General features: G+C 37.7%; 1 protein-coding gene across 4 annotated transcripts in view; it reads right to left on the reverse strand.

Annotated features, from left to right (window-relative positions):
* EDIL3 (EGF like repeats and discoidin domains 3) overlaps positions 1-25,733 on the reverse strand; it is a 270,263-nt gene that overhangs the window by 184,344 nt on the left and 60,186 nt on the right. For 3 of the 4 annotated variants that reach the window (XM_080573947.1, XM_080573946.1, XM_080573950.1), the window contains one exon: positions 10,215-10,343. In XM_080573947.1, the coding sequence (XP_080430073.1) occupies positions 10,215-10,343 (129 nt within the window). Of the gene's footprint in view, positions 1-10,214; positions 10,344-11,661; positions 11,761-25,733 lie in introns of all 4 variants that reach the window. The other variant, XM_080573949.1, reaches the window with a different exon arrangement.

Consider the following 25,733-nt stretch of genomic DNA (forward strand, 5'->3'; position numbering starts at 1 on the left):
GCCAGCCTGGCCTAACAACAGAAAGTCCAGAAGAAAACCAGTCCTTACAGTCACAGAAGGTAAGAAGACACTCAGATGGCCTCTATAGGACAGTTGGAGCTGACTTATAGAGACACTTTTTCCGTTCATCAGTAACCCAGATTATCCCAACATCTCATTAATTTATGATGGCTGGCTATCATATATAAACTGTCCCTCTGTTAAATGAAAGCACTTTTTCTCCCTATTATTTTGACTGATAATTTTCATAGAGGGTTGATAATGAATCTTGAGTCTTTCAAATTCTGATTACCATTTTAGATTATCTCATCTAATTCCCGTTTTGCTTACTCCTTGCAACAAATCCTCCATTTATTCAGTAGTCTACTTAACAGGAACAATTTTAAACCATAAACTTATTAGGAAGTTCCTATAATTACACTTATATTAGAAATATACAAAAAACTCTAAGAGCTAGAACAGTTAGTTACTTCCCCTTAATGAGGTAAAGTGGGAATGCAAGTACTACTTTTTGCTGAAAAGTGTAATATAAAATTGTCATCTGGTGTATACTGCATTACTTCTCTACATTCAGAGTTGAGTCCACTTCTACAAACAGTTCTGTCTTTAACTTACAATCACAGAATCATAAAACCACTTAGTTTGGAAAAGATCTCCAAGATCATCTGGTCCAGCCTTTAACCTAGCACTGCCAAGTCCATCACTAAACCATGTCACTCACTAAGTACCACACCTACAATTTTTGAATACCTTCAGGGATGGTGATGTTGGGCAGTCTGTTCCAACGCCTCATGATCCTTTCAGTGAAGAAATTTCTTGTAATATCCAACCTAAACCTGCCCTGGCAGAACTTGAGGTCATTTCCTCTTGTCTTATCCCTTGTTGCTTGGGAGAAGAGACGTATCCCCACATCACTACAGCCTCCTTTGAGGTAGTTGTAAGGTATGATAAGGTCTTCCCTGAGCCTTCTTTTTTCTAGGCTAAATAACCCCAGTTCGATCAACTGGTGAGGCCGCACCTCGAGTACTGTGTTCAGTTTTGGGCCCCTTGCTACAAGTAGGACATCAAGGTGCTCAAGCGAGTCCAGAGAAGGGCAATGAAGCTGGTGAGGGGTCTGGAGAACAAGTCTTACAAGGAGTGGCTGAGGGAGCTGGGACTGTTCAGCCTGGAGAAGAGGAGGCTCAGGGGCGACCTTATTGCTCTCTACAGGTACATTAAAGGAGGTTGTAGCGAGGTGGGGCTTGGTCTATTCTCCCACATGCCTGGAGACAGGACAAGGGGGAATGGACTAAAGTTGCGCCAGGGGAGGTTTAGGTTGGATGTTAGGAAGAACTTCTTTACGGAAAGGGTTGTGAGGCATTGGAATGGGCTGCCCAGGGAAGTGGCGGAGTCACCATCCCTGGAGGTCTTTAAAAGACATTTAGATGTTGAGCTTAGTGATATGATTTAGTGGAGGACTTGTTAGTGTTAGGTCAGAGGTTGGACTAGGTGATCTTGGAGGTCTCTTCCAACCTAGACGATTCTGTAATTCTGTGATTCTGTGAACTGCTCCTACAAGCTGTACACATTCCAGTTTAAAACCTTAACAAGATCACACAGTATTCTGGAACTTTGCAGAAGAGTGCTGTACTTGCTCTACTCTGGCAAGAGAATAGAGCATGTACATTACTCCACACTGTTTTAAACACTTAAAAGAAATCTGCCTCTGGAATGGAGTGCTGATCAGAAGAGATCAGATCTTGCACCCTTAAGCAAATGCCTTAACAGAGATTTTAAATAAAAAGAGCATACAAAAGCATCAGATCATACAGAGTTAGACAGTAGAATGAAACTTCTGAGTTACAAACAGCAATTTTCCCAGTTAGAAATATTAAATATATGCAGAGTAACATTTGGGCAACCTTATTCTTCTGCTTCTGAGCATAATAATATTTATCAGTGGATGAAAGAAAAAGGAGTAAGAATTCTCTTAAGGGGTAAGGGCATCTCTTTATGGTATCAACATTCCATAAGAATGTTTCCCTACTTCATTATTTTAAATATAACTAAAGATAGTTGTGGAGAAGAAGGTAAGCAAATGTGATTCCAAATCATGATGAATTTTGCTCTGCTTAGTGAGCCCTTTATATAAATAGTTTTGAAAAAAAAAATAAAAATCTGGAAAATAACTTGGGGGGAAATGAAAGAAACAATAGTAAAGTCCATCTGTCCCCAAGTTTCAATATTCATCTTTTAATTTTTGTTTCTTTTACACTGGAACTGCAGTGTACTTAGAACTTGCATTAACCTGAGCACCAGCAGGTTTTGCATCTGATCATTTTAGCCTAACAAGTCTAAAATCTTCTAATCTGAATCTCCTAGGACGCCAGAATTATCATCTCGTTAAAGACCAATTTGCCTTTTCAGCTAAAGAATCAGCTTCCTCCTGGCATTTTTATTTTAGCAAGTTGTTTTCAAGCTGTTGAGTCATATCCTTCTACATAAAAATCCAGGAGAACACTAGATTATATAAAACAGGAATACAAAAAGGGACAGTACTTTAAGAACATCTATTTCTGAAGTCTATATTTTATGAGAAATTACATCATCTGGGTTCTTCAAAAACATAAAAACTACGTATTTGATGTCAGCCAAGAAGCCAGAGGAAGAAGAAAATGAATCTATAAAGCTACCACCCATTTCTAGTAAAACAGAAGAGTAACTAATCCTTGGTCCTTCTTGATAGCTCTTAATGAATAATGTATTTTAAAAGTATCAAAAGTTCTGCAACTCTTCATTCTACCAAGAGTCAGACAAAAACATACAGATCTTGGATTTAATATTTGGCAAAGATACATGCATTTGACGTACATACAAAAATGATATAGAAGGAACTCTTTAGGGCAGATTATAGTACTAACAATCTATTAGCAATTTAAAAAATAAAACGTGTTTTTCATATGTATTTAAACACATGTAAATAAATAAATAAATAAATAGATAAATAGAAAGTAAGGGTGGGTGAGATCAATCTTTAATATTTGCCTTTTCAAAAATTTTACAGAACCAAAGAATCTATAATAGGGCCAGGTCTGTGCTGCAGCTGATGAGCATCTGATATGCATAATATGAGCCTCTGCAAAAAACACCACTTTCTTCTAACCAGAGCTTGCATGGCTCTTAGAAACTACAGATCTTTCCACTCTAGACAAAAATAAACAATACTGAACAACAAAGTCAACATAACATGGAACTTAGTTTAAACCGCCTAGCAGCAAATTCAGCAAGTCTCTCGACTACTTCAGAAGTACTAATGGATTTGAAATGTTCATACACTTGCATAACAGAATATTTATTCCATTAGATTTCAACGTCTCAATGTGTACTCAATTCAGCTGTTTTAATCTGCTGCAGCTGTTGCCCACCCAAACCTCTTTCATTCAAAACAGATGAATTATTTGCAGGTTTCTTTCTCCAGACAACATTAGAGCACCTATCCAAAGACCAATTTTCCTTGGCTGCTAGCATAAGGTTTTCACAGATTTTTATGTTTTACTGGCAGATTTGGCAAAATATAGTTGGCTTATTGTACCTACTTGTTTAAAGCCAGTTCTAAGCATTTCAGAACCCAGACACATCATGCTGCTAAGGAAACGGCTGTTTTGTTTTTTTTTGTTTCTTTGTTTTCTGTTACTTCTTCTGTCTCTTCTTTGCCCCTTAAACTAGGGAAACCGGTCAGCTGCATACTGGAGCCCAGTGGGAATGGACCTGGCTCACAGGAATGAACAAGTGCTTGCTGTGTCTCCCTTTCAGTCCACACAGCCAAGGCGGGTCAGATCTGCAATGTGCCAACTCTTCTTTTTGGACCACCACAGTGTTAGCAGACCCTATATACTTGGAATTTCCAACTGAATGGCTCCTGGGTATAAGATACGTCCTTATTGGTACATGAGAGTTCTCCATGACCTACATGCATGGTTTTCTCAACATTTTTCTATTCCTTGGCATCAGTGCTGGAACTTTTAATAGAAATGTAATTTACCGCTGAGAGCTTCATTGCTCCCATTGAAAACAGGGGCTGAGAATGTGTTTTGCAGACTATCCTAGGCTCACAAACCTTATTTATCTTTGCAAGTTCTCATTCTGAGCAGTAGTTCCGGCAATGAGAATCTGGATGTTTTTAGGTTGTCTTTTTAATTAGACCAAAATGCATAAAATCTCCCTCAGTATGTTGAATTGCTCGTTTGCCTGTTTGGCTGTGTCAAATGCTCTGAAGCAACTAATCATTCCTTGCCAGTCTGTGCTTTCATAAAATAAATCTTTAAATGGAAAAAAAAAAAAGTGTGATACGATTTTCAAGATAGGGTTTACCTACACACATTGTGGATGGTCATCTTGAGATCGGTGGTAGACTTGTAAGACTGGGCATATAATTCAGGATGCTTTATAAAGGGTATGTCCTGATTAAACCCAAGAGTATAGTAACTAACTTTTTAAATTGCTAACAGCATGCTGGGCTGCATTAGCTTTCTGTGATTCTCTGACACTATCCTAATGAATTTCATTCTCAATATCCAAATAAAGAGGTTCTCTTAAAATATGAGCTCTGGTCTAAATGAACTGTATAACTCACAGGTAAAGTCTTTCACCTAATTTACTGGTGCTGATGCAATATCCACTGTATTAGCATTCTCACCAATTTTGACTTGAGCTCCTGTTTTCACAAGAGGTTTACTAGCAATCAATACCAAAGGCAACTGTTTCAGCAGAAACGTTGTACAATTACTTACAATATTACAATTACAAAGTATAATGTTTTCTGCTCTGCATTTAATACCATTTACCAAGACCTTCCGCTTGCATGCATTTACTCTACTCAGTTTAGATTTCTGTGTACTATGCACCCTTCAGGCTACTCAGAAGCTAACAATTAAGACTTAATTAGTCAAATTATTTTTATTAACACCTATTGATTGTCTTTCAACAGAATTCCGTATCTTTGGAAAACATCTCTTAATGAGTCAAGTGCCCTTATATGTGATAGTTCCTTATATTGTGATAGAAACAAAAAACGTGTCTTACAGTCAATTCTAAAACTGCTGTATTGGAGTTGTGGCATCACAGACTACAGACTTCGGGAAAGAATACTGTGAGAAATGCCATCAAGATACTGAACATACAACAACAGCTACAGCCTTACTAAGAGGAAACGTAGTAGTCCATACTCATATTGACAATTCTAATCATAGGAAAGGTAATACAAGAATGCATTTCAAACTGTTTAGCAAATAGCTTGGGGGTGTTTCCCACTAAAACCAAAGAAACAAAACACAGATTCACACAAAATCACATTCATTTTCATCAGATGCTATGTTGATAGAGCTCCATTTAACAACTTCTTCCATTGCTCAGAAGAGGAAACCTGGCTGTCATTAAGAACTCAGCAGCAGTAAGTGGTTGCTGAAGAAAATTAGCACTTTCCCTGTTTGCCCTCAAGAAAAGGAATTAGCACAGAATCCAAACAAGTACCATATCTAAAGCCTAGCAGAGAAGAATTTGTTTTCTACCCCTTCCCACTGCAACTCTCTCTTTTCTCAGAAAAGACTAGTCTGCTGCCATGAAAGCTGATTATTCTTCCTATATACAAATAAACACAGGCCCACTCACTACTCCAGTTTTACCTTTGTGTCAATGGGACCATTGAAACAATTTGCAAGAAAAACAAAAGAAAACAAAAAGAGACAATCCTTTCCTTTTCAACTTTTCCAAATGTTAAATTGATCAACATCAGAAGCAAAGCATGATGACACTTTACTGAAGAAGAATAATATCCCCCTTTGATCAGTGCAGCAGACGGTGGATAAGTCACTGAAGTAGATGCAGTCATGATAGCAATAAATATAGTCAATTTGGGTGACACTATACATATACTGAAATAAGAACAGATGCTGAAATTGGGAGTGCGTGGTCGAGTAAGTAAGTCGAGTATTTCCCAATACTTAGCACAGGCAGCCTGCCAGTAGATTGAGGGAGGTGATCACCTACCTAGAATTATTAACAGATTGGAGCATCTGACATATGAGGGGCACCTAAAAAAGATGGAACTGTTAAGGCTGTGGAAGAGAAGGCTCAGAGAAATAAAGAAATCAGAGCCAAAGTCTTCTCAGCACTTCATGGTGACAGAATGAGAGACAATGGGCAGAAACTAAAACCCAGGAAATACCACTTAAACTTACTGGCGGGTGGGGGGATGTCACTAGACAAGCACAGATTGCCAAGAGAAGCTGTGAAGTCTCCATCCTTGGCAATATTCAATCAGATCTGATGCAAAAGGTGCACTTTCCAAAAGTGTCCCAACAGCCTATTTGAATGCAGGGTTGGAGAGTGTTTGCAGATCTCCTGTAATATGCTCATGGATCTTTTACGCTCCCTGTCATCATATATCATTTATTTTACCAATTACATAAATTAAACATGTTCACCAGCTTATCCTGGTGGACAGCTATTGAATTTCAGATCTGGAAGATCAAAACTGAGTAATTTTAAGTCACTCAATTTGAAATGTGAAGAGCATGGTCACTCATGCTACATACTAATAGTCTTACGGCATAATAAACTTAGCTGCCCTTTTCTTTGACTTTTACTTTTAGTCATGTATTTCTCTCCCTGTTTTCCTCTATGTACACACCAAATAAAATGGGATTCAATGTTATTTTTTATCTTAAGAACATTTTTGCCAGTCTTATCTCAATGCATATAGCCACATTGTCATTGCTCCTCTCATGCAATGTCCATAACTAAGCTTCTTTTCGTTCAATGAATATTCACATTGATTAGGATGCACATTAATAGTTTTCCTTAACAATGTGTATGAAAAACCTTCTATTAATTGTATATAACACCTGCAGTTTGTGGTATTTCTGTAATTTACATGGTCTCTGAGAGTTAGTTGTGAGCTATTTAAATGCTGTAAAGTCTGTCAACTTATTGTCTCTGAGGCATATCAATACAAATGTAAATTACATGTGAATCTTTTTCAATTTAGGCTAAAAATCATGTTGCCAAAGATACAGGAATCTGCTAAAGAGGTAACTCAGGCCATAGCGTCCTTATTATCTTTGGAAAACATCCTACTATTTGGGAAGCTTGATATAATTACCTTTTACTCTTATCTGTTTAGCTAAATCCTTTTCTGCCTAACCGGAGGATGTGCTGTATTGAAAAGAACCACAATGTAATTTTTCCTGCTCACCTCTATCTTATTCTCCACTAGTTTATCAACTTTTTATAATCTGTTAGGATACAGAGTATTAAAATGACCTAAGTGTACAAACAGAGTAATAGTATAGATCTATCTTCTAATCTCAATTCTTTTAGCATAACAATGTATATATAGTATTTAATATACCTAAACAGAAAATGAGAGAGGATTACATTTAGAGAAAGAATAGGATTAGAATATGATTGTTAATTTATAATACATAAATTATTACTAACACTGTACAATAACTTTGTTTTAGGTAGGCTCACTCAAAGGCACAGGATCAGAAAATATTGGAACGGTCTAGCAGAGGAGTCAGGACTTTCCGTTGGTAAGGTTTAGAAAGAAACACCAATATTGAAATAATGTGCTATGATCATGGTGGGTTATTTTATGTTATCTTTTTAAGATAATAAAAAATGTAACTGGAGGTACACCCCTATGTCCTTGAAACACTCACGCTACTCCCCAGCTTTACTGAAAAGGGGTTGGTCAATGTAGGTACTTCCGTCTAAATATCTGATGTCTCTACCCTGAAGTATTTTCATGCATCTACCATTCTTCTGTAACAAGAATTTACACCTTCCTATCTGTATTGCATTTATTTACCCACTTCCAACTTCAATCATTCTGTGATTCTGTCATTAAGTAAAACCCGTTACCTCTTCCTGTGAAATCCCCATCTGAGGTATATTCCTTGAAAACGTGTGACTTTCTAGTTAGCATTCAGAAATAAGCAATATTTTGTTGCCGTGACTGAATAATATCTAAACTAGGAGTCTCTGACAACAGGGCTGCATGGAATACCTCACTGCATCTCGTTCTTGCTATACAGTGCTTCTGAGGGGAGCAGTACCTCTCCCTTTCTCTTTTTCCCCCACCCTCCTCTTTTCTTCTTAGTCAGTGTTTCCAGACATCTTAAATACCTAGTTTTAAACCACCTTGTTGCTTTCAACTACACAGGAAATTGTCAAGAAACCTTTTTGGAGATCCTAGGAACTAAAAGAATTAACTCATTAAAAAGACAAATAGAAGTAAGCTTTATTAGCATCCTTTCTCCAATCTTAACATCTGCTAATAAACACTTGCGGTAGAAGTGATCACACAGGGTCTTACACTCCTGGACTCCTCTCAAATCCATTTTGCAACTGATTTTTTTATTTGGAATGTTCCAGTGTTTGAATTAATGGAGAATAAATGGCTTACACTCTTTGTCATTATCTTCATAGGAAAAATCAGGATATCAAGTTGAAGTATCAGTTTTTTCAGTGGTTTACTTTATGTAGGGGAGGATAATGCTGGATCAGCCTCAAACAGTCTATACCAAAAAGTAAACAAGCAAACAAACCTTTTTCTACTTTTTCTCCTAAAAAGAACTAGTTTTAAAGTTTTCAGAAAGTAACAGTTGTCTCTGAATCCATATAGGTAGCATAATCATAAAGAACAAACACAAACAGAATGAACACCCTGTACTTTATCTAATATTGGAATTTTAATAAACCCTGTACCTAATCAGCATTGTTTCCTGCATATTCCCTCTGGATTGAAAACTAAAAAATATAATATTGTGCCTGCATAAACATTGTGATTACCACATATTCTAGTGTTCTCTATTTGCTTATGTTTCACTCTGTTTACCAAACTGAGATTTTGTTGTGTTGGAAGAACTTACTTAAGAATATGTGCATTTTTTTAAGCCCTGTTAATATGTAGATTTAAATTACAGTGGCAATTATCACAATATACTTTTATCTCAAATTCAGTCACTATCAGCATCCTCTTTGTTATGTGCAATGCAATTTCCTGTCAACCAAATGCATGATGGACCCCAAAGTCTCCTGCAGTAAACCCCTGTCACAGCCATTTTAGGGCAGTGTGGCATGTACTTCTAGGATAAATTCAGACCTTCAGGCATGCATGGAAATGTTGGGGAAAGGGATGGAAAACAGGATTCAAAGACAGTATGTTCCTGCTTCTTGGTAGCTGCACCAATGGAAAATAACAGTTTCTCATGCAAATCAAATGCTAGGTAATAACCAGCTACTATGTCTGATAATGATTTACAGTCAGAGGAAAGTGCAGTAGGTGTCTGACCAAAGTTTGTCATTCTACTACAGGAACTATTACATGTGCTTCTAGAAAACTTATGTTCAGGGGAACCAAATTCAACCCAATCTCTACCATAATTAAAATTGCTTAAGGAGACTTAGGATTCACTCCCAGAACAATGGAAGCATCATTTTCAGAAAAGAAAAAACAAACAAATGTGGGTTCCTAGACTAAGTTCTGTTAGCTGTGTTTCATGACAGAGAGATACATACTTAATCCCCAGAAGAGTATCTACAGGTTGTGCCTGTGTAGCCTTGACTTATTTATTAAGAAATGAAATCAGCATAGACTTAGGAAAAATGAAGTGTTAGAGAAGTGCTGAGACTAGCTTTGACAGTTTCAACAAGGCATTTGCAGAAGTAAGTGCTCTCAGCTGTTGGCATTGCTTTTCTGCTCCAGGCTGGTGTCCTACAGGACAGCTGGCAGAAGCAAAATGTGTGAGCTGTACTCGGCTGTCACTGACCAAAGCATGTTAGTGTAACCCAGATTGATAAATTACAAACATAGACATCAGATATGAAATACTTGAAGGGTTGTACTGTTTTCAAATACTTTGGCTGTCAGCAAAAGAAATGCACAGAGGGCATGCAAAGCCTTCAGACAAGAGGTGCTGCCACACAGCCTTCACTCTAGCTGCAGCATATTTTCCTAGTATGAACAAAAATAAGAGACAATGCCAAGCCATTCTTTGATTCTATGATATAGATATCTGTGATACAGAAAAAAAGGATGAGACAGCAAAAACAAGCAATGCAACAACCACAGCACTACACAAAATGCAGTGGACAAAATCACTGGTTGGTTGGCCACAACTAACAGGACATTCAAACAGCTATTCGTTCCTCCATTCAGATTTTGCACTTACCAACCTCCACAACACTAGAACAATTGGGGTCTGTGAAGCCTTCCGGACACTCGCATGAGTAGAAGTCATCGTTCAGCCCTGACAGACAGATGCCACCATTTTTGCATGGATTGGAGTCACACAGGTCTCCTGTGAGTTAAAGGAAGAAAAGATTCTTGTATGAAACTCTGCAAAAGTTATACACAAGCTCTAAGTATGGTAGACTACTGATGATCAAGAACAGACAAGTATGATAACCTCTGTGTCCTCTAAATATCTTTTGGCTAATTCTATTTTATATTTATTTAGCAGTACACCTCTGTCTCATCATTTTCTCTTAGCCTTCTACTCCACCAAAAGGGCTTCTCTTAAGCACAGTGACAGATATTCACTTGAAAACAAAATATAAATAAAAATAATAATAATAATAATTTTTCACTTTATCTCATTTGAATTCCAGCAGGATATATATTTGGAAAAAAAATTACTTCTCCAGATTTAATGGAACATGAAGCCAAACGGTGCTTTTGGTTCAGGATATTATCTTACCACCTAGCTACTGAGCAAAGAACTGTGGCTGTGGTTATATCCTCACCTGCTCCAGATACATGCACTCTTAAACCACGCAGCAGTACAGATCAGGCATGACACAGTATTTCTGCTGAAAACCAAGCACAGCATTTAGGCCAGCAGTGTGCTTCTATGTTGACTTTATGTCAGTCACAGGAAGACCCATTACATGTGTTTTCAGGAAGAAGTTCAACAATAGAAAGTAAAGCCACTGAAGGGTTTTGAGCAATTTAATTCTAACAGTAAGGTTAACGATGATATTTGAGCCAAGAGAAGCTTTCACTCCACCTTGAGACCCACCAACACCACAGGAAGGACTTGGGCACAGACCTTCAGTGCTCCTCCACAGTCCCTTCCATGCCCCAAGGAAGTCTGCCAAGTTCTCCCACAACTCCTTTGCTCTGACTGCAGAGACAGAGCAAATCAATTACAAACAAAGCTATGCTTCACTTCAAAACCATGCTATGCTATGAACTAGCCATGCTTCAAAGCTGCTTGGGACATGGCAAGCACAGGCACAGTGCGTAGCTTCAATCTTCCTAAATAAGGATAAACAAGCAGCTTTTGCTAATCCTTGAATTGCTTTTCAGGGAAGACAGCCTCCTTGGCTAATTAGCATCGAGGCAATCAACAGCAGCAAGATGTAAACTCTGAAAGATGCACCCCAGGGCTGCTTCATATGCTCAGTGCTTGAACACGTCTCCAGTGTTACCAGTGTATACAGTACATTATCTAATACTGTCTGACACCACCTTCATGAGGAGATATAAAAGAGAGAACAGAGTGCCCGTCCAACTCTTTTGTTACTCCTCTAGCACCTTCAGAGAACCACACCCTCTCACAGTTCTACAAATATGCTGAAATATCGGACTGCTTCTGCTGAAAATGTCTGAAATACCTGTTGTCAGTTTGAGATCTGATCCAAAGTTTGTGAGTCTTGCTAATGACTATTATTCTCCTGTAATGCTGGTACCAAGACATGACGTATTTTACATCTCTGTTGAAAGAGAACAACAAGAGGTAATTTTGTGTCCAGTCCGCACTGGGATAATTGGAGGCAATCCTGAAGAATATCTTTTGTGCAGCCTCAATTTCATATTTTTTATCAGATATTTAAATACATCTTTAGATGCATTTTTTACTTATCTCACACTTCATCTTGTAAAACAGATTTGTGCTATTTATTGATTTCTGTATTTTATCATATGACATAAGCCATAGGAACACCTTCCACATATCTTAGCATCAAATCTCCAAATGTGAATTTCCTAATGTTTGAATGTGTTATGCTAAAACATAACAGTAACTTCAAATTCTTTAAATATTATTATATGGAATGTAATTTTGCAAGTAAATCAAAATCATTGCTGAGCGCAAATGCAAATTCATAAACTTGAAGGGAACACTTTTTTTTTTTTTCCAACCATATGATTTTTACTTCTTTACAAAGTTGCACCATTTTACAGGTAAAGTATTTTATTCTAGAATGTTACTATTGCTATTCTACATTATGCTCAGTATTGTTTTTAGAAATACCAATAATTTGTACAGTAGTTTTGTTTTGCAAAATTTTTGCAAATGCGACTTAAAGCAACATCTACAGAAAGGCAATTTTAAAAAACTAAGTAGCACATTATTTTGTATGGTTTCTTTTAAATTGAAAAGTTGCCTTCTGACATGTAACTGTAGAAAGAGTTACACAAAGTCCATCTGTTTATGTCGGTAGTACTAACATTTTAATATGTTTTGGACTACAGTGATGGCAAGGAAAACTAAAATGTTTTTAATGCCTTGCTGGCCCACAGACTGAAGATCAGTGCCTCGTGAGAATTCCAATCTAACGATCACTTAAACCATTTTACCGATGTACAAAACTTCTGTGAATTCTGCACATCAATGGCAAACAAACAAACAAAAACCTTTTTTTTTTTTTTCTTTTAATCAATCTGACAGCTTTAATGGCCTTCATAGCACAGAGATTTGTCATGTGTCTACCTATCTGGTACTAACAGTCTTATACTGAACATTGTCCAGCTGAAGATGAAGTATGGCAATTTGAAAAGAGTAAATGACAACTTTCCATAACATATACTAGATATACCTAAACATTTTTTTTTCTTCCTGTCAGAATCTAAACAACTCAAGCCTTCTCAGCTTGACTGCTGATCGCATTATTTGGTCCACAAGGGATGCCTTAGATTTCATGTGGCTTAGGCGTTTGATTGTGAAAGAACAATCAGTATGAACTGACTGCTCTGAAAACTGCATTCCCATACCTTTAATTAAACAAATTAATTAAATATCATCTGGAACAGAGACACTTGTTATGTTAATCTGCATGGATATTCTTATTAAAATGAGAGGGGACACTTTCACTAAATGTTTCCTCACTCAGTGTCCTTCTGATTTCAGTTACGCAAAACAAGAAAGAAAAAGAAAGGTAGAAAGACAAACTACTGCTTCCATTTGTATGTTTTATACTGATTGACAAACTGAACGCATTGCTGATTTTTCATTGGATTTCCAGAATTTGAAATCTTCTACTAAAACCGAAGTGTTTATTGCAACCTGCGTTGTTTTCATTTGTCTGAAAACTTGTGTGGGCTTCTTAAGCTTGAAGCGAAGTACCTTGACCTACAGTTTGGAACTAATAAAGCAGATGCTGTCCTTTAACAGCAGTCATTTATTTCCATGTTCAAGAAGTAACTGCTCTTTTGACCCCAGCCACCCTGACCCAAATTCTACTGTCAGTTACTGCTATAAATTTGTTGTCGTTATATTACATCACAGAAATAAAATGAGCACAGCACACCTCTAAAGAAAATGGGACTATCAAAAAGACAGAGTGTAAACTATGAAAATAATTGTAAGGAGTGAATATAAATACTTTGGGAACAAATTCTGACTTGGGCTGAAACCATTTCCAATTGTATTCATACGAAAACATGAAACAAACAACTCTGACCTCTCTATACATATTGAATAACTTATAGCAAAGTGCTGTTAGGTTCTAATACATTTCACACTTAAATAATAATATCATTATTGTTTACGTTTGCTGCTTACGTATCCTACTTTTCATGGTTTTGTTTGGTTGGTTGGTTGGTTTTGGTTTTTGTTTTGTTTGTTTTGTTTTAGTGAGGGCATCTGATATCAAGTAGGGTGCATAACCATAATGGGCAACACAGCACAAACAACATGCTCCATCTGTCCTCAGAATTCATGGTCACCCAGGAGCCTGGAAACCCTTGCAAAGACACTAAAACATCTAACATCCACCCTCACAAGGAACTAGGAAAATTGTTCACCTTCAGTCCAGTTACCAATGACATTATCTACCAATGTACCTCCAAGAGAGAAATAAATAAATAAATAAATAAATAAAATTTAACTGCTTCTAGTCCATTTCACAGTAGGATTACAAACAGGCACATGCCTTTGTTTCATGTTACTGTTTTAAATGACTATTTGTTTAGACTGTGGCAAGCTTAGTTCATTAAATTTTTGATGTTTTATTGTTGTCTTAAGTCTGAGCAAGTGCACAGACACAAGCGAGCAGTAATTCTGTGTAAGACTAGACATAAAGTTTGTGAAAACTTGCATACCCAAATTACTAAAACTCAAAATGTTAGCACTCTTATTTATGACTTAGTGCCTGTGAAATTGTGCAGAAAAAAATAAATGTCACCTTTGAATCAACAATATTCCCCTCAATTTATATTTTGTGCCTCTTGAGAGGCTATTCATGCTGAAATATTGAACTCTAATTTGTTATACATTCTACTCAGTTTGATGTACAGAATCTGATTTATAAGGCTTTGCTCTGAAGAAGAAAAGCTTATACGGGTGCATTTTGTTTTAACATAACTGATTAAGGGATTTGTTACCATTAAAGTACTACGTTACACATGACACAACAGTAGTTTGGGAATTTAACCTTAGAGTCATTGTGAATGGGAGAGTAAAATAAACACAAAGAATTATATCCATAGATCTGCTCCTACAGAATTGTGCTCTGTGCTGGTGACTTGCCATAGTGGTGGATGACACGCTGTTTGCATGCAACTGTGGCAGGTTTCTATACATTAAACACTGTAAGCAGAACTCTGATATTAATAATAATAATAATACTTTAAAACAAAACAAACAAAAAAAACCACAGTAAAATAATAGTGTACATTAAATACAATGTATTGAAAAGGGTCCAATAAATAATGCAAGTGTCAAATAAAACCAATTAATTTTTTTCTTTACTGTCTGATTAACCCCGCACCTTTCATTATATGGCTACTCACGCATTAAGGTATTGCACAACATTGTATACATAATATTTGTGCTATAATTACTCCTGTCTTTATTTCATCCTTGGAAATCTCTCAGACTGTAAAATCTCATTACATCAAGCTTTTGGTGCAAGGACCTGTGAAACAGAACTAAGGAAAGATACTTGCAGATGGTCCCTGCACAAAATTACCAAAACTCATAACCCCTCTGAATTTAACTCTTTAAAGGGACTCTTCCTTTGAAGTGATGTTTTATATGTAGCCATATATACAATATACATGCATGTATATGTGTAGTTCCTGTTTTTTCATGACAGCATGCATGGAAGAGTTAAAGTAGAAATCCATTCCAAATTGTCTCAGACCAGACTGCATTGAGGAGCAGATAGTACATTTAAATGATTAGAAGTTACTACATTTTCAGGATGTGCAGTTAAATTTTTTCTCATGTCTTCAGGTTTTTTTTTCAGAACATTCCCAAGTCAAATAAATCTTTGAGGTTAAGAGTAAAAAAGCAAAACAAAAAGAATAAAATGAAAGTTGAGATACATACATACTCAAAAATACATTTCTAATAAAGAGCTCTCCCTCCTCATCCAAACTCAGAAAAAAACATACAACAAAGCTCATAAGACATTTGCTCTCCAGTAACAATTAGGCAATTAGGCTTTTTTAAATTTAATTAATTAATTTATTTATTTTTAAGACCAACTGCTTTTTTTTTCCATAGAGAACCCAGTTAGCAGACCTGGTTTAACCTTCATTAAAAGCATTCAGAGAGGAACCATTCTGTAAGTCCACCTTGTTCCCTGACATACCTTCACATCACCACTCTTTATCTTTCAACAAAATGCTGAACATATGACTATTGCTTCTTACCACAAGCATGTAGCCGTGGAGAGAACAGTAACAGTTGTAAACCATTTGACAAACTTTATGTTTTCATAGAGAGTACTTTCTAATCCTATAAGATCCCCAAAACTCTTACATGACTCTTTACTGAATAGTGCAATACTTTGCTTGACAGCAAAGGACAAACTGAAAGGAGGAAATCAACTGCAGTATATAAATAATGCAGCACACCATGATGGTAACAGTTAGGCCATCAATCCTTGTCAAGAACAGAAATTCAGGGTTTATGAAAACAATTTTTGTGATATGAAGGCTAAAGAAGATGCACCATGCAAACTGAGCAGTACCATCCACAACCATATGTGTGTTCCTCTGCATAGCGCTCTTAGTTGTTTTGTTGCAAAATTACATAAACCAGTCAGCTACCATTACTACTTGCAAATCAATTTGCTATCGCAGCTCACTAATGACTGTGAAGGAATAAAAGAAAAAAAAAATCATTTACTGTGATTAAAAACTACTTACTCTGTAACGGAATTGTTCCTGGGGTAGGAATATCTGTCAAAAGCTCAAGAACAGTGTCCAGAATCAGGCATGGGAGAAGCGTTTGAGTCCCTATTCACAAAATCATTATCCTGAAATGAATGTAATTTCCCTCAACTACCTTTTAACACCTAGAATTATAACTGTTATGATTTCTGGCAGAAGTGTTACTGTAAGAAACATCTGCTTTAGACAATGGAATAAATATGTCTTAATCCCATGGATTCACAAGATTTCAAAACTGGAAGGAAAGAAATGATAGAAGAAAGATAATTTGTGTTTGGGTACATTTTCTTCTATAATTTAAGAAGAGAGTATATTATATGAAAGTGTGAATGGATAAAGCATCCTTATGTATTGTCTGACATCCTGTGCATTAAATGTATGCTCAAATGTATTTAGTAAGCATTGTACACTGAAGTAGTGAAATTTACAGAAGCTGATACTAAGGTAAACACACTGATACTGTAGCCGTCCAAGGTGCTGCAGACCCAAACCAAAGGCATGACAAAATTGGTAGGTAAACAGCTGAAAAGGTTATAACACCAGTTCAGGATGCTAGTCACAGATGTTGTTGGGTAGGTACACCACCCCTTAGCGGTATGTTACATAATGGGTGTTACACAGCTGAATATTTGGTGCCACTGTTGATGGAGAGAAACGGACCATTGTTCCTACCTAAAACAATGGCTACATTTTTATTCAATTCCCTATATTGCTACATGAAATATAGCTTATTTTAAAAGCTGTCTCTGAAGAAATAAAATGAATAGCTATTCCCTTTCATGAGAATAAAACTTGTTACAAGGAAGAAATCTCCAGGTGACTCCAAACAATAAACAGCCCAGAAAATAACCAGTCAATAGAAATTTGGTCTAAGTATAGTAAAAATGAGCCCCAGTCATGAACCCCAGAAGAGCAACTAAACTTCAGAAGAAGACTGAGAAAGTACTTGCTACCACTAGCAGTTTCATATTAAAATCAATTTTCAGAAAAAGAACTTTAATAGTATTCTGATTTACAGAATCATCTGTACAGTGTCCAAGCTCAAATCTATTTCTCCACAGCTGAACCACTACTGAGAAGCAGAACTATAAATTATATTAAAGACACACCTGTGCAGAGATGCAAAATGTGAACATGAGAACAGATGAGCTCTGCAGTTCTTTTAACAAATTTGTAAGCTGTTATTCAGATTTAATGGTGAGGCAGCTAATTTGTTTTTCCTAAGGTAAAAAGACAGCTGAATAATTAACTTGTATCTCTCTTTATTTGAAAGGGAAGTTAAAGTTTCTAGATATCGGTGGCTCATCTGCCTTCCTTCTGCCTGTTTTCTATTCTGATTTGCTTACTATGCAGGTAGAAGGTTCAGCTAGCTTTCTGACTAAAATATTCATTGCACAATGTTTAAATCATTTCAGAAAATGAATAAATTGATATCATTAATTCTAAACATCCATGTCTGAACTGGATGTGAAAACTTCCAGGAGATCATAAATCTCAGAACAAAAAACTCATGATTTTATCACAGGTCTCATGGAAGTTAAGGTGGTTGGCTTCTTTTTCTGAAAGCCTCTGGGATCAAAAGACTGTATGCACTTAAAACAGTATCAGCAGCTTGTAGCTGTGGAGTAGAACTGCAAAATACTACTGTGAACTAGACATAAACATTTCTATAAATTTGACTTTTTCCAGTCTTGCAATCAGTTGGGGGAATGCACCAGCTGATTTCTGAAAACCTGAGATGGCACTATGAAAAGAAAACCAGATTTTTCTAATCAGAGAATTCTCATTAGAATACCACCCTAGGACTATCCTGAAGTTCTAATCCAGGGTGAAGATGAAGTGCTGACTTAAGCTTTGCATTTAGTCTAGTAGTACAATACTGTAAAAGCGTGTCCCTGCTTTCAGGGTTAGAATAGAGCCCTGAAGTAATGCCTGCAGAGATTAATTTCTATCATAATAAATCCCCTTCTGCCTTAAAAAAAGTATAATCTCTTCCCTTTCTAAAGGTCTACAGCACGAGCTACTTTATTCATTTGAATGTGAAAGAGCAGTAGGTCAGTGTACTTCAGCCTGCTGTGCTACAGGCTTTTCAAGCATCTGATGGTTGACAATATGAAATACAAGTAGAAGTAGAAAACAGCTTAAAAAGTAAACTCTTCTCTCTTTTGTAGTTACAGAGAGTTCATTTCTATGCCAAGTATGTCTTCAGGGAAAAAGATGAACTATTCCTGTCAATTCAAATCTTTATTAGTAAGAAAGGGATCAAAAGTGATTAAAAGAGGAGCAGTTATATAATGCATTTCTGAATATTTTTTGCACTTGTGGAAAAAATTTCATCCATGCACTGGTATGAGGATTTGGAGAAAGCACCCGTGCATTCGGACATTGTTTCATTAGACAAAAAGAGATATATTCCCCCATGCTGGTCAACTGATACCACCAGTGAGCATCCAGCCTCTGCTAACAGCCACAATTCTTTCCTGACACAAGCAAGGAAGCAATTGATGAATGTCTTTAATGCAGGTGCCTGGATCCCTACCAATACAAACTTCCACAATGAAGGTGGCAAACATTACGAGGCTCTCCTCACACATATGCACTGAGCTTATGTGGCAAGGTTTTGGTAGCAGGGTGCTGCAGGGGCAGCCTCCGTGAGCAGAGCCCACCAGCTGACAGAGATGAGCAAGGTCCACCTGCTCCAAAAGGGACCCATTGCTGCCCAGAGCAGGGCCATGAGTGATACCGGTTGGGCCTCTGGGAGAGCAGATTTAAGAAAGGGGGAAACAAAAATCTTCTGTGCTACAGCAGCTGGGAGAGAGGGGTGAGAAATGAACAAGAAGCCTACTTGCAGCCCCCCAGGTGAGTGCGGCAGGAGGGCAGGAGGTGCTCCAGGCAGGCAGCAGCAGTTCCCCTGCGGCCTGTGGAGAGGCCCCTGGTGGAGCAGGCTGTCCCCCTGCACCCATGGGTCCCACACGGAGCAGATCTCCACGCTGCAGCCCGTGGAGGAGCCCCCGGTGGAGCAGGTGGATGTGGCCTGGAGGAGGCTGCGGCCCATGGAGAGCCCCCGCAGGAGCAGGCCCCGGGCCGGAGCTGCAGCCCGTGGAGAGGAGCCCACGCAGGAGCAGGGGGTCTGGGGGGAGCTGCCGCCCGTGGGGGACCCGTGCTGGAGCAGTTTGCTCCTGGGGGATGGATGGACCCCGTGGTACGGAGCCGTGTGGGAGCAGTTCCTGAAGAGCTGCTGCCTGTGGGCAGCCCCCGCAGGCTCAGTTCGGGAAGGACGGCATCCCGTGGGATCTGGAGCAGGGGCAGAGAGGGACTGTGAAAGAGCGGCGGAGACAAAGCTCCCTGACCAAAGCTCCCTGACCGCAGCCCCCATTCCCTGTTCCCCTGTGCCACTGGGGGAGGAGGTGGAAGAGGGTGGGTGGGATGAAGGTGGTTTACTTGGCTTTTAAGTTCTTACTGCTCTAGTCTGTTAGTAATGGCTAATAAATTACATTAATTTCCCTAGTCTATGTTTATTTTGCTGGTGATGGTAATTGTTTAGTGATATCCCTGTCCTTATTTCAGCCCTTGAACCTTTTTCATTGTATTTTCTCCCCCTTCCCCTTGGAGGTGGGGGAGTGAAAGACTGGCTGTGGTGGAGCTGTTGCCCATTACTATGAAACCACCACAGCATACTGATCTGATTTCAGATGTCATTCATGTTGGGCATGTTGCTAGACTGATCTGCTACTCACCAACATGTGAATCAACTGATATTTCAACACCTGTTCAGATTTACAGGGCGAAAGAGGTTTATGAAAAGGGAAGAATAAGAGCTTAAATTGAGATGTTCTGTACAAGGCATTTAGTCTAAAGTGTTTGCCTCCCCATTAAGTTGTGTTTTGCTCAATTAAAACTTTGGGAGAGATATCAAATCATGATGTGAATACATTATCATTTCCAGTTACTTGTCCTTTGCTTTCAAAGCTGATCAAGAGAACCTGAATAGTATGCTCACATGTAATATCTTGTTTAGTATAATATTCATATTTATTGCTAGACATTACTGTGTTTTGCAGATCTCCTGATACAATCAGGTGGCTTCTGTCAGCAATCATCTGGGCTCCTTGTTGGTTTGTCCATTAACTGCTGATAGGCTCCAATTATATACTGACGACCATGACATAGTCAATACAGGGAGCTAGATTTCCTGTTTGACTTAACCTAAGTTCTGGTTTTGATCATTAGCTCCTCCTAAATCTTTCTTCAGAAGATTCATTGTTTCTGAACAGTTATCTGTAGTTTCTGAACAATTAGTCCTAATGCCTGATCAGAAAACAGCTCAGACACAGTAGCTTCTCCCTTCCCCATCCCCTGCCTTCCATGGAGTCCAACCAGTACCACAGTCCAAAGGGTGCCCTCTAAGGTAAGCATTCTTAGGTGTTTATGACCTTCTTTAAATAGGAGACATCCTCATTCTTTCACTTCCTTATGGTCTGGGAGCATTTAGGTACATTATTATTGACTTGCAAGTTACCTTTTCTTTCCCATTTCTGCCTTTGCTTCATTGGTGAGAAAAGAGGGACTTTTGCCAAAAAAGAAAACTTATTGTGGAAATATCACTTTTGTGCTGTTAAAATATTCCTGATTTTCTTCCACATTTGACATCTCCATTTTACCTTTCCATTTCTCTCTCTCTTTTTTCCTTTCTATTTATTATTTTTTTTTATTTTTTTTTTTCCTTGGGCTCCATAGCTTTTGAGGTTTATCTTTTGACACCACCAGAGTGTGTGTGTATGTGTATATATATACACACATATATTTAGCTCCATACTTACACATACACTATATATAGAAATAAAAGTGGTTTGCTTTTCCTTTGTTTGCTCTGTATTGGAAAAAATTCAGGCACTGGTTGCTAGGCAATTATTAGTTTCATCTGCACTGGCGAATTTATCTTTTCTCATACAAAGTAAATCCAAATTTGGAAGCTGAGCAATTAAAATGTCGTCATTAACAGTTTTTGAAACTCTTATTACACTCATAATATCCTCCTATCTTCACCAAAATGAAATAACTTAAAACAATGAGTTCTAAACATATTCTCATTACTCTTTGAAAAGTATTCACTGATCTCTAGTTACCTCTATTTTGATACCCAATATTAAATACTTTATTTAGTCACATTTTAAAGCGTCAACAATATTTACGAAATAGGTGGCATTCAATATCCCCAATAAGGTATCTAAAATAACAAACACACAACTTTTTTTTATTCAGTTTTCAGAATTTTGAAAAAATCATTTAAGTCCAAAATGCATCCCACAAAATTCCTTAAATATATGTCTACATTTATACAAAATACATTCATTTATACAAAAATACATTCATCTTTATCAACAGTTTCAAAACATGTAAGAAAAATGTAGGAGTATTCTATTTTCAAGAAATACTCTGAACTGCATAACAGATATGAAAACACATCACGAGGCAGTTAACATTGGCTACATCTAAGTTAGAAAACCGCCAGGGACAACATGTGTGGACCAGTATTTCAAAGCATTCAGTGCTGAGGCTTCCATATCTGCATTACATGAAGCCTGAGGATTTTTTTTTCAGATTTAGTCACTTCCCCTCTAGTTAGAAGGTGCCCAACTGACCAGTCAGTGGTTCAGATCCTTGAGTAGCCATTGGGGTTAAGGTGCATTAATCTCCCATCTGAGCACAGCTTGTAGCCTGATGTCCTCAGAAATCTAGCTCACGCACATCAAAACCACTTTGCAGACTGACGCGAAGCAAGCATCGGATGTGGAGGCAACCACAGATTTCACTTCCAAAGCTCACTGTCATGCTAGAAAACTATTTTAACAGACATTGAACAGGCACCGAACACTCTTTCCTACACAAACTTTTTCTACAATGAGGTCTTCTCTTCTATAATAGAAAAGAGAAGAAAGCAAAATATCTGCAAAGTTTTGACTGTTATAACTGCCTGATCTTACTGCATTCATTCCATGCATTTTTTGTCCACATGGATGTTTAAATCTATCCCCAATGGAAGTTCTGTCACCACAAAAAAATGTCACCTATAGAGATACCTCTACGAGGCCGCACCTCGAGTACTGTGTTCAGTTTTGGGCCCCTCGCTACAGGAAGGACATGGAGGTGCTCGAGCGAGTCCAGAGAAGGGCGACCAAGCTGGTGAGGGGTCTGGAGAACAAGTCTTACGAGGAGCGGCTGAGGGAGCTGGGCTTGTTCAGCCTGGAGAAGAGGAGGCTCAGGGGCGACCTTATCGCTCTCTACAGTTACCTTAAAGGAGGCTGTAGAGAGGTGGGGGTTGGTCTGTTCTCCCACATGCCTGGTGACAGGACGAGGGGGAAATGGGCTAAAGTTGCACTGGGGAGTTTAGGTTGGATGTTAGGAAGTACTTCTTTACCGAAAGGGTTATTAAGCATTGGAACGGGCTGCCCAGGGAAGTGGTGGAGTCACCATCCCTGGAGGTCTTTAAAAGACGTTTAGATGTAGAGCTTAGCGATATGGTTTAGTGGAGTACTTAGTGTTAGGTCGGAGGTTGGACTCGATGATCTTGAGGTCTCTTCCAACCTAGAAATCTGTGATACTGTGATACTGTGATAACAGTATTGCTGGTTTTAATCATTTTCTTTCTGACTTTACAGAAAGGTGATGTTACTGATCACATTCAGAATAATAATTAGGTAATGAAGATATGTGCTCCTCCTGTGAAAGATATGAAATAATAAGCGCATTAGGGCTGTCAGCTACAATAAAAAAACAATTCTGTTTATTTCAGATGATGTGGCTAGCAGTAACATTAGAGCTCTAGGGATGAATGATGCATATCCCTTTGGTAATTTTTTGGAAAGAGTCTGTGAAAAGATATACAGGTGTATTTTTTATCTTCTTTGGGTAGACATGTTCAGAAATAGAATAAAATCTAAAACTTCTGCACATGTAAAGATTCAGGTGTAGATTGTACTGCATACCTTTACAGTAAAAGGTTTCTCCTGGCCCTATATTTTCCCTAAATAAAACACAAAATTCCATGAAACAACATATCTGCTAGGCACATTCAACTAAATGCATCAGGCAAGACCTGAGTTTTAACCTCATTCCATGCAGCTGAATGTGATGCGAAGACACCTAAAACAGGACTCAGCCAAGGGCTCGTGCATTGGACCATGTAAAATTGTTTGGTTGCAAATACTTCACATACACCTGTGTTGTCCTGAATTGTGCAGCACAGAACTGACAATTAGCAGCCATTTGGCCTTGCTGCTTACACGATGTAGATGGCTCAGTGGCCATCCAAGCACTCACTGGTAAACCAAACCCAAATGGAAAAGGTTGCAGCTTGAATGAGCTTACTGCTTTTTGTTTGCTAGGGAGTAAAGTTTGAAAATGAAGAACTGGGAAGAGTCATTGAAAAATGAAGGGGAAAGAAATAAAAGTTAAGCCCGGCAGAGAACAGTATAAATGAAAGATATTCACAAATGGAAGGGCTGAGAATATGATACTTTTAGTACAGTGAGTTGTAAAAGGAACCCTAATTGTAATCTTAATAATGATAGAAATGGATCCTTGACTAAATGCTTTTCTATTTCAGCAAAATTCTGAACACAGATGCATGTTCCTGTAACTTGTTTCTTGTCTGGTGTCTCAGGACAACCAGAATATCAGATCTGGGGAACACTCTGAAGTACACTGTAATTGCTTGCAGACTCAAGGCCAAGTCATTGACCTGCCCTTCAACATCTCAGGTACATCCAAGGCTCAACAGAATGTCTTAAGTGAGCTCAGAAATTAAGCTGGTCTCCCACTCTGGCTTCAACTAGTAGCAAAAAAGAAAGTGATGCTCTGAGTAACTGGCCTCCTACTTTGTCTGGTTTATCTGCAGCTTTGCTTTACTAACTGCATCTAGGTAATGTTAATATGGTTAATTATGTTTAGGATGTTCCCAACGAACTGTTTAAGGTGTGTTTGAATTACTGTTCTTCAGCATTTAACAGAGGGGTCTAAATCTGCATGTATAACATGTATTTTTAAAAACATCGGACTAGGCAGACAGTTAATACAAAAGGAAAATAAAAATACAAAAAGGTGAAAACAATGAATATTATGAATATATGTATATAGTGAATAAACATAATCCATAATAAACAAATTAATGCCATTTTTCATCAAGCATGGAGGAACACAGGGAGAATGTGATTGCAGTTAATAGATAAATTTAGAGTCATAAGCCTTTGTCAAGGTACATCAATGACACCTCATTTTTTCCACTTTCCTCACTCCTACCATTTCTAGACATGGGATACCACAAAAGAAAACTGTAGCTTGTTCTGAGTCTCTACTGGGTCTCTACATGGATTTGTACGGAGCTAGCCCCATATCAATATAACACTCATTTATATATGCACTTATACATATAAAATAAATAAATGTATACAATATTTAAAGTATGTAAAATAAAATTCTATGCCACTAGTATAATTAGAAAGAAAAAAAAAAATAAAGAAAAAAAAGATGCCAAACTGAAAACAGTAAACCAAGTCATCTCTGAGAATAATTCATGCAGGTACGTTTTCTTGCACTGCTAAGTGGAAACATGGAATTTCATGGAAAATGCATTTTGCTCTGCATAACCTCAAATCTCTTCAAGTCGTAAAGATAAAAGAATAAATACTTTGCTTGTCAATTAAGTCTGAGATAAGAGTAGATTAAATTTACTGCATTTTAAAACAAAGCGTTTGGATACGTGGAAACCCACTCAAGCCATTGGATTGTTCTGGCAAAGGAAATATTTATGGTAAAAACAAACAAAAAAAAAAAACAGAGAACAAGTATAAATTCTAAAGATATTGATGATATTTTTGGATTTTTGAACTTTTCTAAATGGTTTTGAAACCTTTAAAATACACAAAGAGTACTATCTGAAGAGAATTCTGGGGCAAGGGTCGTAGTGGTATTCGTGGAGAACATTTTCAGATCTATAATTTACATCTGTACTAGAGGTACTTAATATTTGTTCAGTTCTCACTAACTATTTATGGCAAATATTGCAGTTGTGAATTTGTATAACGGATCTTACTGATTTTTTTTTTCCTAGAAAAAAGATTTATCTGGAAAATAAAGATGATTTACAAGGAAACTTCAGTACACTTTGTTGTGACACATTTGAAATACTGCCCAATACTGATAACACATTTCATAGTCAAAATTGAGGTGTGACACATCCACAAAGCCTTTTTGTTTCATCCAATCAACAGCTGCTGACACAGAAATG

Source organism: Anser brachyrhynchus (assembly GCF_964034855.1).
Source record: "Anser brachyrhynchus genome assembly, chromosome: Z".
NCBI classification, from domain to species: Eukaryota; Metazoa; Chordata; class Aves; order Anseriformes; family Anatidae; genus Anser; species Anser brachyrhynchus.